General features: G+C 37.8%; 1 protein-coding gene across 3 annotated transcripts in view; it reads right to left on the bottom strand.

The window, feature by feature from the left end:
- Window positions 1-19,576, bottom strand: part of EHHADH (enoyl-CoA hydratase and 3-hydroxyacyl CoA dehydrogenase) — a 55,487-nt gene extending 35,911 nt beyond the window's left edge. The window contains exons 1-3 of one of the 3 annotated variants that reach the window (XM_082625296.1): window positions 19,091-19,575; window positions 14,524-14,627; window positions 9,621-9,793 (exon numbers count right to left, since the gene is read on the bottom strand). In XM_082625296.1, the coding sequence (XP_082481422.1) occupies window positions 9,621-9,793; window positions 14,524-14,627; window positions 19,091-19,164 (351 nt within the window). In that variant the 5' untranslated portion in view covers window positions 19,165-19,575. Of the gene's footprint in view, window positions 1-9,620; window positions 9,794-14,523; window positions 14,628-19,090 lie in introns of all 3 variants that reach the window. The other 2 variants (XM_082625297.1, XM_082625298.1) reach the window with 2 other exon arrangements.
- Window positions 19,577-20,318: the final 742 nt, after the last annotated feature.

Here is a 20,318-nt window from a genome sequence, read left to right as displayed (position 1 = left end):
GAGCCAGGAGTCAGTGCTGTGCCTCTGAGGTGGGAGAGCCAACTTCAGGACACTGGTCCACAAGAGACCTCCCAGCTACACATAATATTAAACGGCGAAAATCTTCCAGAGATCTCCATCTCAACACGAACACCCAGCTTCACTCAACGACCAGCAAGCTACAGTGCTGGACACCCTATGCCAAACAACTAGCAAGACAGGAACACAACCCCACCCATTAGCAGAGAGGCTGCCTAAAATCATAAAAAGTCCGCAGACACCCCAAAACACACCACCAGACGTGGACCTGCCCAAAAGAAAGACAAGATCCAGCCCCATCCACCAGAACACAGGCACTAGTCCCCTCCACCAGGAAGCCTACACAACCCACTAAACCAACCTTAGCCACTGGGGACAGACACCAAAAACAACGGGAACTACGAACCTGCAGCCTGCAAAAAGGAGACCCCAAACACAGTAACATAAGCAAAATGAGAAGACAGAAAAACACACAGCAGGAGAAGGAGCAAGATAAAAACCCACCAGACCTAACAAATGAAGAGGTAATAGGCAGTCTATCTGAAAAAGAATTCAGAATAATGATAGTAAAGATGATCCAAGATTCTATTTCCAAGATCCAAAATCTTGGAAATAGAATAGACAAAATGCAAGAAACAGTTAACAAGGACCTAGAAGAACTAAAGATGAATCAAGCATCGATTAAAAACACAAGAAATGAAATGAAAAATACTCTAGATGGGATCAATAGCAGAATAACTGAGGCAGAAGAACGGATAAGTGAGGTGGGAGATAAAATAGTGGAAATAACTGCTGCAGAGCAAAATAAAGAAAAAAGAATGAAAAGAACAGAGGACAGTCTCAGAGACCTCTGGGACAACATTAAACACACCAACATTCGAATTATAGGGGTTCCAGAAGAAGAAGAGAAAAAGAAAGGGACTGAGAAAATATTTGAAGAGATTATGGTTGAAAACTTCCCTAATATGGGAAAGGAAATAGTTAATCAAGTCCAGGAGGCACAGAGAGTCCCATACAGAATAAATCCAAGGAGAAATATGCCAAGACACATATTAATCAAACTGTCAAAAATTAAACACAGAGAAATCACATTAAAAGCAGCAAGGCAAAAACAACAAATAACACACAAGGGAATCCCCATCAGGATAACAGCTGATCTCTCAGCAGAAACTCTACAAGCCAGAAGGGAGTGGCAGGACATAATTAAAGTGATGAAGGAGAAAAACCTGCAACCAAGATTACTCTACCCAGCAAGGATCTCATTCAGATTTGATGGAGAAATTAAAACCTTTACAGACAAGAAAAAGCTGAGAGAGTTCAGCACCACCAAACCAGCTTTACAACAAATGCTAAAGGAACTTCTCTAGGCAAGAAACACAAGAGAAGGAAAAGACCTACAATAACGAACCCAAAACAATTAAGAAAATGGGAATAGGAACATACATATCAATAATTACCTTAAATGTAAATGGACTAAATGCTCCCACCAAAAGACACAGATTGGCTGAATGGATACAAAAACAAGACCCATATATATGCTGTCTACAAGAGACCCACTTCAGACCTAGAGACACATACAGACTGAAAGTAAAGGGATGGAAAAAGATATTCCATGCAAATGGAAACCAAAAGAAAGCTGGAGTAGCAATTCTCATATCAGACAAAATAGACTTTAAAATAAAGACTACTAGAAGAGACAAAGAAGGACACTACATAATGATGAAGGGATCGATCCAAGAAGAAGATATAACAATTGTAAATATTCATGCACCCAACATAGGAGCACCTCAATACATAAGGCAAATACTAACAGCCATAAAAGGAGAAATCAACAGTAACACAATCATAGTAGGGGACTTTAACACCCCACTTTCACCAATGGACAGATCATCCAAAATGAAAATAAATAAGGAAACACAAGCTTTAAATGATACATTAAACAAGATGGACTTAATTGATATTTATAGGACATTCCATCCAAAAACAACAGAATACACATTTTTCTCAAGTGCTCATGGAACATTCTCCAGGATAGAGATATTTTGGGTCACAAATCAAGCCTTGGTAAATTTAAGAAAATTGAAATTGTATCAAGTATCTTTTCCGACCACAATGCTATGAGACTAGATATCAATTACAGGAAAACATCTGTAAAAAATACAAACACATGGAGGCTAAACAATACACTACTTAATAACGAAGTGATCACTGAAGAAATCAAAGAGGAAATCAAAAAATACCTAGAAACAAATGACAAGGGAGACACGACGACCCAAAACCTATGGGATGCAGCAAAAGCAGTTCTAAGAGGGAAGTTTATAGCAATACAATCCTACCTTACGAAACAGGAAACATCTCGAATAAACAACCTAACCTTGCACCTAAAGCAATTAGAGAAAGAAGAACAAAAACATCCCAAAGTTAGCAGAAGGAAAGAAATCATAAAAATCAGATCAGAAATAAATGAAAAAGAAATGAAGGAAATGATAGCAAAGATCAATAAAACTAAAAGCTGGTTCTTTGAGAAGATAAACAAAATTGATAAACCATTAGCCAGACTCATCAAGAAAAAAAGGGAGAAGACTCAAATCAATAGAATTAGAAATGAAAAAGGAGAAGTAACAACTGACACTGCAGAAATACAAAAGATCATGAGAGATTACTACAAGCAACTCTATGCCAATAAAATGGACAACCTGGAAGAAATGGACAAATTCTTAGAAATGCACAACCTGCCAAGACTGAATCAGGAAGAAATAGAAAATATGAACAGACCAATCACAAGCACTGAAATTGAAACTGTGATAAAAAATCTTCCAACAAACAAAGGCCCAGGACCAGATGGCTTCACAGGCGAATTCTATCAAGCATTTAGAGAAGAGCTAACACCTATCCTTCTCAAACTCTTCCAAAATATAGCAGAGGGAGGAACACTCCCAAACTCATTCTACGAGGCCACCATCACCTTGATACCAAAACCAGACAAGGATGTCACAAAGAAAGAAAACTACAGGCCAATATCACTGATGAACATAGATGCAAAAATCCTCAACAAAATACTAGCAAACAGAATCCAACAGCACATTAAAAGGATCATACACCATGAACAAGTGGGGTTTATTCCAGGAATGCAAGGATTCTTCAATATATGCAAATCAATCAACGTGATACACCATATTAACAAACTGAAGGAGAAAAACCATATGATCATCTCAATAGATGCAGAGAAAGCTTCCGACAAAATTCAACACCCATTTATGATAAAAACCCTGCAGAAAGTAGGCATAGAGGGAACTTTCCTCAACATAATAAAGGCCATATATGACAAACCCACAGCCAGCATCGTCCTCAATGGTGAAAAACTGAAACCATTTCCACTAAGATCAGGAACAAGACAAGGTTGCCCACTCTCACCACTATTATTCAACGTAGTTTTGGAAGTTTTAGCCACAGCAATCAGAGAAGAAAAGAAAATAAAAGGAATCCAAATTGGAAAAGAAGAAGTAAAGCTGTCACTGTTTGCAGATGACATGATACCATACATAGAGGATCCTAAAGATGCTACCAGAAAACTACTGGAGCTAATCAATGAATTTGGTAAAGTTGCAGGATACAAAATTAATGCACAGAAATCTCTTGCATTCCTATATACTAATGATGAAAAATCTGAAAGTGAAATCAAGGAAACACTCCCATTTACCATTGCAACAAAAAGAATAAAACATCTAGGAATAAACCTACCTAAGGAGACAAAAGACCTGTATGCAGAAAATTATAAGACACTGATGAAAGAAATTAAAGATGATACAAATAGATGGAGAGATGTACCATGTTCTTGGATTGGAAGAATCAATATTGTGAAAATGACTCTACTACCCAAAGCAATCTACAGATTCAATGCAATCCCTATCAAACTACCACTGGCATTTTTCACAGAACTAGAACAAAAAATTTCACAATTTGTATGGAAACACAAAAGACCCCGAATAGCCAAAGCAACGCTGAGAACGAAAAATGGAGCTGGAGGAATCAGGCTCCCTGACTTCAGACTATACTACAAAGCTACAGTAATCAAGACAGTATGGTACTGGCACAAAAACAGAAAGATAGATCAATGGAACAGGATAGAAAGCTCAGAGATAAACCCACGCACATATGGTCACCTTATCTTTGATAAAGGAGGCAGGAATGTACAGTGGAGAAAGGACAGTCTCTTCAATAAGTGGTGCTGGGAAAACTGGACAGGGACATGTAAAAGTTTGAGATTAGATCACTCTCTAACACCATACACAAAAATAAGCTCAAAATGGACTAAAGACCTAAATGTAAGGCCAGACACTATCAAACTCTTAGAGGAAAACATAAGCAGAACACTCTATGACATAAATCACAGCAAGATCCTTCTTGACCCATCTCCTAGAGAAATGGAAATAAAGACAAAAATAAACACATGGGACCTAATGAAACTTAAAAGCTTTTGCACAGCAAAGGAAACCATGAACAAGACCAGAAGACAACCCTCAGAATGGGAGAAAATATTTGCAAATGAAGCAACTGACAAAGGATTAATCTCCAAAATTTATAAACAGCTCATGCAGCTCAATAGCAAAAATACAAACAACCCAATCCAAAAATGGGCAGAAGACTTAAATAGGCATTTCTCCAAAGAAGATATACAGACTGCCAACAAACACATGAAAGAATGCTCAACATCATTAATCATTAGAGAAATGCAAATCAAAACTACAGTGAGATATCATCTCACACCAGTCAGAATGGCCATCATCAAGAAATCTAGAAACAATAAATGCTGGAGAGGGTGTGGAGAAAAGGGAACACTCTTGCACTGCTGGTGGGAATGTGAATTGGTACAGCCACTATGGAGAACAGTATGGAGGTTCCTTAAGAAACTACAAATAGAACTACCATATGACCCAGCAATCCCACTACTAGGCATATACCCTGAGAAAACCATAATTCAAAAAGAAACATGTACCAAAACGTTCATTGCAGCTCTATTCACAATAGCCCAGAGCTGGAAACAACCTAAGTGTCCATCATCGGATGAATGGATAAAGAAGATGTGGCACATATATACAATGGAATATTACTCAGCCATAAAAAGAAACGAAACTGAGCTATTTGTAATGAGGTGGATAGACCTAGAGTCTGTCATACAGAGTGAAGTAAGTCAGAAAGAGAAAGACAAATACTGTATTCTAACACATATATATGGAATTAAAAAAAAATGTCATGAAGAACCTAGGGGTAAAACGGGAATAAAGACACAGACCTACTTGAGAATGGACTTGAGGATATGGGGAGGGGGAAGGGTAAGCTGTGACAAAGCGAAAGAGAGGCATGGACATATATACACTACCAAACGTAAGGTAGATAGATAGTGGGAAGCAGCCGCATAGCACAGGGAGATCAGCTCGGTGCTTTGTGACCGCCTGGAGGGGTGGGATGGGGAGGGTGGGAGGGAGGGAGATGCATAAGGGAAGGGATGTGGGAACAGATGTATATGTATGACTGATTCACTTTGTTATAAAGCAGAAACTAATAAAAAAATAAAATAAAATAAAAAGAATCATGTTCCAAAATGTTCATAGCAGCCCTATTTACAATAGCCCAGAGATGGAAACAACCTAAGTGTCCATCATCGGATGAATGGATAAAGAAGATGTGGCACATATATACAATGGAATATTACTCAGCCATAAAAAGAAACGAAATTGAGCTATTTGTAAAGAGGTGGATGGACCTAGAGTCTGTCATACAGAGTGAAGTAAGTCAGAAAGAGAAAGACAAATACTGTATGCTAACACATATATATGGAATTTAAGAAAAAAAATGTCATGAAGAACATAGGGGTAAGACAGGAATAAAGACACAGACCTACTAGAGAATGGACTTGAAGATATGGGGAGGGGGAAGGGTAAGCTGTGACAAAGCAAAAGAGCGGCATGGACATATATACACTACCAAACGTAAGGTAGATAGCTAGTGGGAAGCAGCCGCATAGCACAGGGAGATCAGCTCGGTGCTTTGTGACCGCCTGGAGGGTTGGGATAGGGAGGGTGGGAGGGAGACGCAAAAGGGAGGGGATATGGGAACATATGTATATGTATAACTGCTTAAATTTGTTATAAAGCAGAAAAAAATAAAATTAAACTTAACTGGTAAAAAAAAAAGAAAATGTGGTATATCCATAAAAAGAAATATTCAGCCATGGAAAGGAATAAAATACTAGTGACATGTTACAACACAGGTGAACCTTGAAAACATAATGTTAAGTGGAAAAAACAGACACAAAAGACAACATATTGTATGTTTTCATTCACATGAAGTGTCTAGAATAGGCAAATCCATACAGACAGAAAGTAGATTAGTAATTGCTAGGACTGGGGGAGAGGGAAATGATGGGTTACTCCTAAAAGGTGTGAGGTTTCTTTGAGGGTGATGAAATATCCTAAAATCAACTGTGGTAATGATTGCATAACTCTGTGAATATACTAATATATTGCTGGACTGTACACTTTAAATGAGTGAATTATATGGTATATGAATTATATCTCAATGAAGCTATTATAAAAAGAGAAAGAAAGAAAGAAAGAAGAGAAAGAAAGAAAAAGAAAGAAAAGAAAGGAAGGAAGGAAGGAAGAAAAAAAAGAAAGGAAGGAAGGGAGGAAGAAAGGAATGGAGGAAGAAAGTCAGGCAGCAACCTCAGTCCAGATGAGAGGGTGAGCTTGAGACCTTAATCACATGCCTCTCTTGGCCTTAAAAGTGGCCAAAGCTCTGTTAGTCATTTTCCAGGTATAAGGATGGGAGGAGGACGGTACTTAAATACAGACTGCCATTTACCCAAATCGTGATGCCAACAGCTCCAAAATATCTGGAATGTTTGAGCCTCTCTCACATGAGGCTTTCCTGTCAGTTGATCACCATTTTTCCCACCAGTGGTCATCCCTATCCCCTGACTTACTGTTGCTTATAACTTAGATCTGCACTCAGTGTGCAGAAGGTCATGGTATTAGGAACACAGAAAAAGGAACACTTAGGATATGTGTCTTTATTTATAAGTTTTATAAAAAATTTAAAAAACATAGGAAAATGGTTAAATAAATTATGATAAATCTATAAGATGAAAAATTATGCAACCATTTAAAATGATATTTTTAAGGAATATTTCCAATAAGATTGACAGCAAATTTCTCATCAGAAACCATGGAGAGGGCTTCCCTCGTGGCACAATGGTTAAGAATCCACCTCTCAATGCAGGGGACACGGGTTCGAGCCCTGGTCCAGGAAGATCCCACATGCCACGGAGCAACAAAGCCCATGTGCCATAACTACTGAGTCTGCACTCTAGAGCCCGCTAGCCACGACTACTGAGCCCACATGCCACAGCTACTGAACCCCATGCACCTAGAGCCCATGCTCTGCAACAAGAGAAGCCACCACAATAAGAAGTCTGCGCACCGCAAGGAAGAGTAGACCCCACTCACCGCAACTAGAGAAAGCCTGCACGCAGCAACGAAGACCCAACACAGCCAAAAATAAATAAAGTAATTAATTAATTTAAAAAAAAAGAAAAGAAACCAGGGAGACCAGTGCCAGTGGGATGACACATTCAAAGTACTGAAAGAAAAGTACTGTCAACCAAGAATTCTACATCCAGTAAAACTAGTCTTTAAAAATGAAGGCAAATTGGGACTTCCCTGGTGGCACAGTTGTTAAGAATCTGCCTGCCAATGCAAGGGATACAGGTTCGAGCCCTGGTCCGGGAAGATCCCACATGCCGTGGAGCAATTAAGCCCATGCACCACAACTACTGAGCCTACACTCTAGAGCCCGTGAGCCACAACTACTGACACCCGCAAGCCTAGAGTCCACGCTCCACAACAAGAGAAGCCACCACAATGAGAAGCTTGCGCACCACAGTGAAGAGTAGCCCCCACTCACCGCAACTAGAGAAAGCCCACATGCAGCAACGAAGACCCAACACAGCCCAAAATAAATAAATAAATAAATATTTATTTTAAAAAATATAGGCAAATTAAGACATTTTCAGATAAATAAAAATTGAATTTGTTGCTAGCAGATCTGCCCTACAAGAAATCCTTCAGGATGAAATGAAAAGACACTAGACAGTAATTCAAATCCACATGAAGGAATAAAGAACACTGTTAAAGGGTAACTACACAGGTAAATATAAAAGACAGTATTAATGTAATTTTTTGTTTGCAATTCCTCTTTTTTCTTACCTGATTTAAAAGAACACTACATTTAGCAATAATGATATATTTATGTTGATGTGCATGCAATGTTTAATGATATAATTTGTGACAGACAGTAACAGCATAAAGGGGCTGTGTAACAGAACTATATGGGAGCAAATTTTTTACATACTATTGAAATTAAGTTGGTATTAATCAGAACTAGCTTGTCAGAAATTAAGATGTTAATCCCCAGGGCAACCACCACTAAGAAAATAACTCAAAAATATACAGTGAAAGAAACAATAAGAGAATTAAAAGGGTACTAGAACTTATCCATTTAATACAAACAAAAGCATTAATGGAGGAATTGAGGAATGAAAAAGTATAAGACGTAGAAAACAAATAGCAAAATGGCAAAAGTCCTTCCTTATCAGTAATTATGTTAAATGTAAACGGTAGAGATTGGTAGAATGGATAAAGAATATTTAATAATAATTTAGATATGGTATTAGTATAAAAATAGAGTACAAGTAAAATACAATAAAATTCCAAATGTAATTTAAAAAAAAGATTGCAAAGAAAAAAAAATGTAAGAAAAAAATTACACAGGAAAAAGACAAGGAAGAAAAAAATGTCAATAGTGGTTATTTCTGAACAGTGAGTTGATGGTGACTTCAGTTTTACATCTTTATACTTTCCTGTATTTTATAGTCTATTACAATGATGAATATTATCTTTATTATTAGAAAAATATATTACTTATAAAAATATTACTATTATAAGACTGGTATCACAAACCTCAATCTATATGTCTAATAACCCAAATTAAATCTATTTCCAGAAATAAATGGATTTACTAGTTGTGCACAGTTTCCAATAGGAGCTTGTCTTCTTAGGTACTAAAAATTATGAGACCACAAAACTGAAATGTTTGAGATAGGAAACAAAAATTTAGATAAGTATGTACACTCAGGGGTGATAGTCAAAATATTAATACCTCATATTGCATGAGCATGGCTCAATGAAATCTGATGTGGGCCATAGTACTAGAGCAAGGTCCTGGGGGTCCTGTACAGGAGTTCCCCTTTAGCTAGTGGGTTATGGAAGGTCCAAAGGCTAGGGTTAGGGGAAGTGATGGGACAGTCACAGGCTCAGGGTAGTAACTCTTTATCAACTAGAATGGACATATTTCAACATTTCAACAAAGACTAACACTGTACTCGTACATAACAGCTGAACACCAGTGCTAGAAAAACCTAAGAGTTGTGAAACAGTAAGCTAACCATTCGAAATGATCACCTCTGATGCTATGACTACATTTAGAGCTTGCTCTAAAGAAAAGCTCCCTACATCAAATCCCATATGGATCCCCTCTGTTACCTCTGCATGGGCAATCCTATAGTGACAGCCCAGGGCCAGCTCCAGTCCCCCTCCTAAAGCCACCCTTTGGATAGCTGCCACCACAGGCTTCTTGTTTCTCTGTACTTCATCTACTACACTTCCCAATGTCAAGTCAAAGGTTCTATCAGCACTGAAGCCACGGATATCAGCACCTAAGAACACAAAGACAAGGAAAAAAGAGAGTTGAAGAAGACTTGGGCTTTGCTATAGAACAATAAGTTACCGGATTACACTTAAGGAATCTCAGACCTCTTTGGACCCATGAAACTCTTTATCCTTTGGTTGCAGACACAGTAAAGGAACAAGTAGCCTGGAAAATGTAGAAAGATATGAGAGAAAATCCTCAAATCTTTATCAGAAGTCCTGTAATCTAAAATCTGTCTTTCCATATGATAGTAGTAACTCTATTTTTAGAAAAATTTGAAAGCTCAGAAAAGGGAAGCAAAGATTCTAAGATTGAGTCAGCCATTCCCATTTTTTGCATGATACTGCTCACCAACTCTATTCACAGCAATTTAGACCCATATCTTTGTTAAGAGCATCAGTCATTACAATATAAAACCTCAGGGTAAAATGAAGACATATTTGTGAGTTATATGTTAATAAATCAGCTTAGAATTACATTTCTGTGATAGACTTTTTTGTGATCAATAAAAGTAACAACATTTACTGCTTTTCCTAATTATAAAAATAATATGCATTATAGAAATTTTGAAAAAAAACACAAAATTATAAAGGACAAAAATATTACTCCAAATATCACCACACAGAGATAACAATGTAATATTTTGGTGAATTTTTAGTTTTTTCCCAATGCATGTATGTAAATTGCTTTGTGACCTTGAGTAAATTATTTAACCATTTTGTTTCAATACCTATCTTATGACTGATGTGACAATTAAATGAATGTTTACTATAATATATATTTTTAACAATATTGAGAACACTCTGTAAAGTCATTTTTTATATTTTCCTTTTTTCACATAACATTTTACATAGTAGTGAGCTTTTCCCCTATAGCATTATATGTTCTTTGAAAATATTAAGCCTGGTACAAGTTAAAAAGTTAAATTAATTATTTCATGTTCAGCCTTTCTTTTCTTTTCTTTTTTTTTTTTTTTGCTACCTGCTCCTCATCTAGCATCCATCCAGGGATTATGCTTTTTTTCTCACCAATCCATCATATTTCACACTCTACTGTTATTATTTATTTTTATTTTTTTAGATTCCTTTTGGTTCTAGAGAAACAAGGTGAACTTCAGTCTGAATGTCACATCTATTATTCCTGTAACTTTAGGTTAAACTAATTTTTCAAGTAACAGAAGCAATTAACATTTGTTGGATAAATACTATACATCAGGCACTGGGCTAAGTAGTTTCATATATTGTCTCATTTAATTTTCTTAACACCTAAGTTAAATAGTCTATTAACAATTTCCATTTTACAGGTTTAAGTTTAAGGCTTTGAGATGTTAAGTGACTAGTTCAGACATATGATTCTGTAACTGGTTGAATAAGGATTTGAGCTCAGGCAGTTTGCCTATACAGCTCACATTCTTAAATGTTATACTACATTCTTCTACTTGCAGCAAAAGGTTAGTATGATCATCCCAATTTTATAGAAACCAAGGCACAGACAAGAGTGTAGTGATTTCACTTTTTAACTGTTTATCTCTGGCACATAGAAATGCAATTAATTTTTGGATACTGATTTTACATCCAGCAAAATTCCTAAATTCTATTATTAATTCTAATAATTTTCTGATAGATTTATTTTTTACAAACACTCATTCCTTTGAATAATGATGGTTCTGTTTCTTCCTTCCCAATCCTTATACCTTTTATTTCTTTTTCTAGGCTGGCCAGGGCCTAGAATATAATGTCAAATACAAGTGGTGATAGCAGCCAGCCTTGTCTTATTTCTTTCTGAAAAGGAAACCATTCAATTTACCATTTTGTTTGATGTTTGCTGTAGGTTTTTAAAAATAGATACATTTTGCCTGATGAAGACATTTTCTTTCTATATTTAGTTTACTAAGAATTTTAATCTTTAATGCATGCTAAACATTACCAAGTGTTTTTTTTTCTGAATCTCTTGAAATAATCACATGATTTTCCTCCTTTAATCTTTTAATAGGATGAATTACATTGATTTCTCATGTTTAAAGAAGCTGGTATTTCTGGGATGAAAGTGATATATCATGCTTTTTATATATCGTTAGATTCAGTTTTATTATATACTGTTTCAGAGTTTTATATCTAGGTTTACAAATAAAATTGGCCTTCAATTTTTCATACTGTCTGTGACAGGTTTTGTTATCAAGGTTATGCTAGCCTCACAAAATGAGTTGGGAAGTGTACTGGATAGAACGGTGTCCACCCAGAACCTGTGAATGTGATCTTATTTGGAAATAGGGTCTTTGCAGATATAATCAGGCAAAGAAGAGGTCATACTGGATCAGTGTGGGTCTATATAAGATCAGGGAAATTTGGACACAGAGGAGAAAGCCACAGGAAGACAGAGGCAGAGATAGGGATAATGCAGCAACAAGCCAAGGAATGCCAAGGATTGCCAGCAACCACAGAAGCTAGAAGAGGCAAGGAAGGATTCTTCCCTAGAGGCTTTGGAGAAAGAATGGCCTTGCAGATATCTTGATTTTGAACTTTTAGCCTCTGGAACTCTGAGAGAATAAACTTCTATTGTATTAAGCCACCCAGTTTGTGCTCACTTGTTATGGCAGCCCCAGGAAACTAATATAGAAAGTGTTCCCTCTTATTTTTATTCTCCGAAATGTTTGTGTAAAATTAGAATAATATTTTCCTTGACTTTTCAGTTAGAGGTTACCAATGAAGTCATCTGGGACTTGAATTTACTTTGTGAGATTTTTGATTACTGACTCAATTTCTTTAATGGTTTTCTGTTTCTTCTTGAGTCAATTTTGTAAGCTCTGTTTTTCTACTTGTTCATATTATCTTTTTTAATGGCTAGAGCATCTCCAGTGATATCCCTTTTGTCATTCTTTATATGTATTGTTTGTATTGTCTCTTTTTTTCTTGATAAGCCTCTCCGAAGCTTTATCAATTTTATTAGTATTTTCAAAGAACTTTTGATATTATTGTTCTCTTAATTCACATTCATATTCTATTTTAGTAATTTCCCCTCTATCATTTCCTTCCTTCTACTTCATTTGGATATATTTTACTGTTTGTCAGTTCCTTAATATAAATGCTTACCACAATATGTTTCAGTGTTTTTTCTTTTCTGATATATACCTTTAAGGCCATACATTTCCTGCTAAGCTTTGCTTTAACTCTATCCCTCAAGTTTTATATATTGTTTTTATTATCATTCAGTTAAAAATATTTTCTAATTACATTATGATTTCTGCTTAGACTCAAAGGTTATTAAGAAATGAATTTATTTTCCAAACACATGAGAATCTCTAGTTATATTTTTGTTATTGATTTCTAGCTTGATTGCACTGTTGTCAGAGAACACATTCTAAATGAAATTTATTGAGATAAGCTTTCACAGTCCAGTAGCTGATCAACTTTTGTAAATGTTGCAGATTGGAGAAGAATACATATTTTCCGATTGTTGGGCACATTGTTCTATCTAGTTCCCTTAAGTCAAGTCTGACAATCCCTAATGCTTTTCCAGAACAATTATTTTTGATGCCTCTCAACTCTAACTACATTTTCTCCTACCTCCTTTTTTACAAAGAAATATCAGTTCTGATTTTTCATAATTCTGATCCCTCACTCCATGCCTCAAAGTCACCATCTTGGGCTCCCAACCTTAAGTTTTCAAACAGTTGAGTAAGCTATTTAATAGCTGGTTAATGTTCGGCCCATTATTTAATTTCTCTTAGGCTTAGCCTTCTCAGCTGTAAATGGAAACTGTAGGATTTACTGAGGATTAAAATATAAAGTATGTAAAAATATTACTTTTTCATTGTTAATAAGTAAATAAGCTACACGGTACTGGCACATAGCAGGTAAGCTAAACGGTAATTATTATAATGATTAATGTGTTTATATTTATTCATTGTTATGATTTCAGCATCTATTTCTTCTCAGGTTACCGCTGACATACATTAAATTCCTCTGGCAAAAAAAAAAAAAAAAGAAGAAGAAGAAGAAAAATGAAAAAAATTCCTCTGGCTATAGTAAGAATACATGGGCCTTCATATCCATGTGACTTTTGTCAAAGGGTATAATTTGGGAAAAGAAGAAAAAGTGCCACAAATACCAGTGAATAAATCACCATTTCAGATGCTTTTGCCGTATTTTGTCACTATTTTGTATCTTCACAGGATAACCCAATAAAGAGTGCATGGTCATTGAGATGGGTGACTATCAGAAGAAAAATGAACTCCATTGCAGGACTCTGTGTAAAATAAAAAATAACATTTATCGAACATGTTCTGCATGCATGCACTGCTCTAGGGGATTTCAGATGTGTTATCTCATTTACTCTCACAAAAACTTGTTAAGATATAAATATTATGGTATCTATTTTATAAATAGAGAAATTGAGGTTCAGGAGATTTAAGGGACTTGCCCAAGCTCACATAAGATGGTGACATATGCAGAGCAGATATGTACCAGCAGGTATATACTAGCAGCTATAATAGCCATCAAGCCTGGAACTAAATGTCCTCCAAAGGCCCAATCCAATATAAAAGAGAGTAAGGTCAGCATCTTCTCTGGGTCTCTCCTATGACTCTTGTCTCTTTCTCCACAATGTTTCTCATTCCCGTTCAACTCCCATATTCATTACCCACACTATAGTATTACCCACAGGGACAGATAATGCAGCATTGATCTCAGTCTGTGGCAGGATTTCAGAGAGAGTGGGAGAGGGTTAGACACTGGTTACCTGCAGAGAAGATGCCATCTGCTCCACAAATCACAATGGCTTTTACTGTATGGTCTGTTAGAGCTTTCTGCAGACCCTCTTTTATTCCACGGAGAACAGTCGCACTAAAAGGGGAAAAAATTACATGAAGCATGAGTCAGAATCAAACTTCTACCATCTCAGAGTCTTTTTTCCTTTCCTAACAATGAAAAATTAAACATATACACGATGTATAAAAATCCTAGATACTTATCATTAAACTTTCACTAATTTAACAAATAATATATGTATCTACTGTAAATTAAGCACTGAGCTGATTAAATACATAAACTTTAGAAAAAAAAGTGTTTTCCTACATTTTGCTGTAACTTTGACCATTAGAATCAGCACTATCAATTTAAAAATATTATATACATATCCTATGTACAGTGAGGGTTTACAACATCCTAGGGAGAACAAACTGTACACAACACAATATCACACTAAGATGAGTGCTGTAATAAAGGTACAAAGAAAGTGACGTGGAACTTCTGAGAGGAAAGAAAGTCTTTTTAAAAAAAATAAATTATTTATTTATTTATTTATTTATTTATTTTTGGCTGTGTTGGATCTTCGTTGCTGAGCGTGGGCTTTCTCTAGTTGTGGTGAGCGGGGGTTACTCTTTGTTGTGGTGCACGGGGTTGTCATTGTGGTGGCTTCTCTTGTTGTGGAGCACAGGCTCTAGGCACTTGGGCTTCAGTAGTTGTGGTGCATGGGCTCAGTGTTTGTGGCTCACAGGCTCTAGAGAGCAGGCTCAGTAGTTGTGGCTCCGCAGCATGTGGGATCTTCCCGGACCAGGGATTGAACCCATGTCCCCTGCATTGGCAGGCGGATTCTTAACCACTGCATCACCAGGGAAGTCCTACGAAAGTCTTTTCAATTTTTCATATTGGCATAATATAAGAAAACTGAAATTGTCTAAAAATAACAGTCTAAGCGATGTGGCAGGGGCTGAAAGTTACCCCCAAATATCCCTCCATCCCAACATTCTTCCAAGTATTAAACATCTGGTTTTTAGCTGGATACATGGCTGCCCAAAATAAAGACTACATTTCCCAGCAGTAACGTCAGCCCAAGGCATTAATTTCTGGCCAATGGGATGGAAACGGATTTGGTACATGCAACTTTGGGGAATAGTCCTCAAAGGATTGGGTATGCTTTTTGCTTTTTCTTTCCTCCCTACTCTTGGTAGGAATGCAGATATGATGGCTAGATTTGGAGCAGCCATTAGGGATCAAGAGGTGGAAGCTGTTTATTGAGGATGGCAGAGCAAATTATAGACAGAATTGGGAATCACTGATGATTGTGGAGCAGCCATACCAGCCATTCCAGGACACTGCTCTGAGAGACATCAACTTTTTCTTATTAAATCCATCATGATTTTGAGTTTTCTGTCACTAGCAGCCAAGCCTAATCCTAACTAATTTAGGCGGTAAAGGCAAGGTCTGGGAAAGAAAGGGCATGTAGTAGACTTTGCCAAATTTCAGTAGATGAGGGAGTCATCCACAGAGGAGATAGTTAAAGCCAAGACTGAATGAGTCTGCCAAAGAAAAAGAAGAGAGAGCTGAGGGTAGATCTAGATGATCTAAGAGGTGGGAGAGGCTCAGCAGAGTGATTCAGTACCAAGAGAGCCCAAAGTCACAGAGACCAAGAGAGGAGAATTTGCCATGAAGCAGAGGATGAACAAGTGCCAAGGGATGATAAAGGAGGAGAACTGGGAAGAGTGGTGAGGAGTTGCTTAAAGGAAAAACGATAGAACCAGAGTCCAATCAGTTTTGCCTTAGAATTCTAAGTATTTGGGGAACATTTTATACAGAGTGAAAAAAAATCTTAAAACAAACAACAACAAATGTCCATAAAGCCAGATTGTTCAGACCAGCAGCTATGAGTTAAAACCTCAGGGAATAAAGGAGATACTTGCCCTTGTTTATGGCAATTCCCTTTTACCTAGTTACTTTCCACCATTTAACCCAGATGAAATCAAACAAAACCTGTTGCCTTCAACTAGTTAATTAGAAACCAAATCTGCTAATGGAAAACTGATTCTGAACCATCCATACTACTGAGAAGTCCAAAAGGCACATGTTTCCTTCTGGGTAAATGATGGCTGGAAAATGAGCCCAATCTGTGCCACTGAGGAGACAAGGCTGGCTTTTCCCATTTCAACCAACCCCTACTCTTTTATTTCTTATGTTCTTGCTAATTTTGCAAAAATCAAACACAGGAAAAAAAGAAAAATGAAAATGGCTGTAGTAGATATAGCTTTACTAGATTCTAGTTGAGTGAAAAGGACAATTTCGTAGCAATGTCAAGGTCACAGGGGTTAAGAAATTATTTTCTCCCCTTAATACTGTCAGGCATGGAGAAATGGAGTCTAAAGGTAACATTTCATGAGTGATGACCAAAGATCTTTAGCTTCTGTCACTATAGGAAGTCTTTCTTGTGACAATTTTTCAAAGCCAGGGGGGTCAGTGAATCAAGCCATGGCTTGTGACCAGCATTCTTCAAACAAAGAAATAGAAAATATAATATATCAAACAAAACAAATAAGTTTTATTTCACGAAACTTTGTTTTCAGTTATGTATTTGTATGTGTGTGTGTCTTAGGTTGCTATGTAAAACATGGATTCCTGTGTGGATTATAATTTTAAAAAGTGTGAAAGCCATTGTTCTGGGAGATGGGCCTAGTAATCAGACATGTCCTACACTTGTAAAGAGGGTTGGCAATCACCTGAATAGAAGGAAACCTGGCTGGCTAAAGGACGCAAGAAAGATTTGAACTATTTGTTTGGGCCCAAAAATATTCAAATAAGGATCTCTCCCTTAGCTAGGAAGAAATAATTTCCCACATAAAATTAGAAATAGGAAGGGAGAAAGGAAGGAAGGGAAGAAGAAAAGTGTAAAGCAAAAAAAAAAAAAAAAAATTGGGAACCTGTTAAACTTGATGAATGTGCTGGCACACACACCTCTACCTAAATATAAGTTCAGAAGAAGGTGGATGGGTAAGGGCAAGAAAGCATTTATTCCCAAGTGGAGAAAATCTTGATGCAGCTGCAATGAATCCTGAGCAGTGGGGCCTGCTGGTAGGGGCTTGTAACAGGCCTTCTGACTAATAGTAATAATGATAGCTAACATCTGCTAAGTGCCAGTTTATAATCTCTAACAAATTTAAACCTCACAACAACTTAATGAGGTAGATACTAACATTTCTCCTGCAAGGGGGGCTAGGGGGCAGGTTAAATAACAGAAACATTTTAAGTAGTTACGGTAAAATATTCCTAGTTATAGGTAGTAGACTGTGGAACCTTTTTCCCCAAGTTCTAGATGGGCACAGTTTCCCATTATGAGCAGAGGTTATTAATTCTAATAGGAATACAGTCAAGTTCAAAACTGATATGTAATCATATTACTCATGATTTTCTTCATCAAAGCCAAAATAATAAGTATTTTGCTTTTTTCTGAGAGTGGCAAGTAAGTGGACATTATCATCCTTGAATGATTTTATTTCTGACTTTTTATATTTTTAAATGCAAAATTTTATGTTAAAATAATTATATTAGTGCTGATAAAATCAAATCTGATGATAATAGGACAAAAATTCAGTTAAAATTAGTATGTCTTCTCATTATAGTCTCTTTTTGCTCCAGCATCATGTGATAAGGATTTTGACCAAAAGTCTTTCTCTTTTTGCTTTATATGTTCTCTGTAAATTATAATTTCTTCTAATCCTATTCTCTGTGGATGGGTGGCTCTTTCCTAGGCTGATGTGTCACTATACTTTTTTCAGAGATATAAAAGAACCAAACCTATATAACGTCATTAACTTTCAAAAGAGCAGCGTTAATCTCACTTTTAAAAGTAATGCTTTTACAAGTTTAACAAGGAAGGTACTCCACAGTAGTTTTTCAGAAAATGCTATTTAATAGGCTTATTCTGACATGGGCTTAACCCGACATGGATCTTCCACAGAAGCACTAAGACCTTGAGATTTAGGACAGACCAAGAGATATACTTTTGCATATTTGGGCCAGGACACAATTCTCTTTTACTCACTGTGTTGGCATTAAAGGGGATCTATATTTTTAGCAGTGTGAAGCCACTTTATTGTTGGATTCCTAAAACTTTTAGTCACACATTATAAGGGTGGCCTGGACTCGAGGTTGGGAAGTGAAGGATCAAGGTCCAGCCAGCATTGCACCTTTGGAATAGAAAGACCTTTGGGATAGAAAGTACGCCTGAGAAGTCAAAGTTGCAAGCAAACAGAAGACTCCAGCGCGAAGGGAGCACGAACAGACCCGATCCGTCCCAGCTCCCCCGCTTCGTAGCCATCTGTCTGCCTCTCAGCCTCGGTTTCCTTACCAGTGAGAGAGTTCTCTGCAAACAGGAACTGAGCTAACCAATGTAAAAGGTCCTGGCATATGCCCAGGTTTAATCCGTGTCAGTGTCTCTCTCCGTTTAAACCAGCAGGGGAGAGTCAAAGCCTCCACTGCAGGCAGGCGGCTAAGACCCTGCTCGCTGTCCCCGGGCTGAAGGCGGCCGAGCCCGTTACCTGAGCGCGTTGACAGGTGGGTTTCGTAGGCGGATCAGCGCCAGGCAGTTCTGCAGCCGCGTAAACTCAGCCATGTTTCCTCAGTCGCCGAGGTCGCCTCAGCTCATGGCCATAGGGCGATATCACTTTCACTGGGCGCTGGGCCGGCCCCGCGAGGAGGGGCGCCCGCTGGGCCAATGTGAGCTCGGCACTGCCTCCCACCCCCTGGGCCGCTCCCGGGCACCGATGCCCATCATCCATCCCAGACCTCCTCCTTCCCCGGACCACAGCCCCGCGCTCTGCAGATCCTTGTCGTGTCTCTTCCTCTTTGTTGGCTCTTGTCCTGCTCCCAGCACAAAGTAGATCAGGGAGGACGATGGAAAATGAGTGGAATTGCCAGCAAGTCGAGATTTGCAAACCGTTGGCCCAGAGGGGCTGGCTTCTCTGGACAAGTCCTAGGTTCCCTAAGTTGGTGGAGCTGTGTCCTCATCACAGTTTTCATCTTCACGATCCTTCTTAACAGGGACAGATATCTGGGATCCTGACAATTATGTCATATGACACACACCTGGAACACATAAAATACACAAATCATGCATTTCACCTAAATGGGTATGGTACTAATATCAAATATTTACAGAACCGTCATAAAGCGACCTAGTGAAACCTTCAACTTTCCTGTCTGCCCAATCCTTCCATTTCTTTCTTCTTCTGCCATTCCTAAAGACTGTGATTTCTAATACTTCAACCACCAATTGAGCACCTATTATGTGCTAGGCTGTAGGCAGGAGACTAAAGATAAATAAAGCCTCGTTCAGGCTGGGACAAAGTTTTTAAAGATGCAGTTGGCCTCAGGCGGTCTCCACAGTCCATCAGGGGGCCAGAAGGCAGTCTGGAAGTTTCAGAGGAAAAAACAATGGAGTGGTTTTATTCACTAATGTTTCACCAATTTTAGCAAAGATTAAGGATTATTTTCATAGATTTTCTTTTACCTGTGGAAAATAAAACCAGGTTCCTACTCCTAGGAAAGTACCCATTGCCTTGAAGCCCTGAAAACAAGTAGCAGTCAGAACCCATCCAATCCGTCAAGGACAACCTATCAAGGACAGCCCCTCATTTTTTGGGGGGGGCTGCGTTGGGTCTTTCTTGCTGTGCGTGGGCTTTCTCTAGTTGCGGCGAGAGGGGGCTACTCTTTGTTGTGGTGCGCGGGTTTCTCACTGCGGTGGCTTCTCTTGTTGCGGAGCGCAGA

The sequence above is a fragment of the Mesoplodon mirus genome, assembly GCF_964341445.2.
Source record: "Mesoplodon mirus genome assembly, chromosome: 6".
Classification (NCBI taxonomy): domain Eukaryota; kingdom Metazoa; phylum Chordata; class Mammalia; order Artiodactyla; family Ziphiidae; genus Mesoplodon; species Mesoplodon mirus.
Note: the sequence above shows the minus strand (reverse complement) of the source record. Positions and strands in the feature narration are given on the sequence as shown.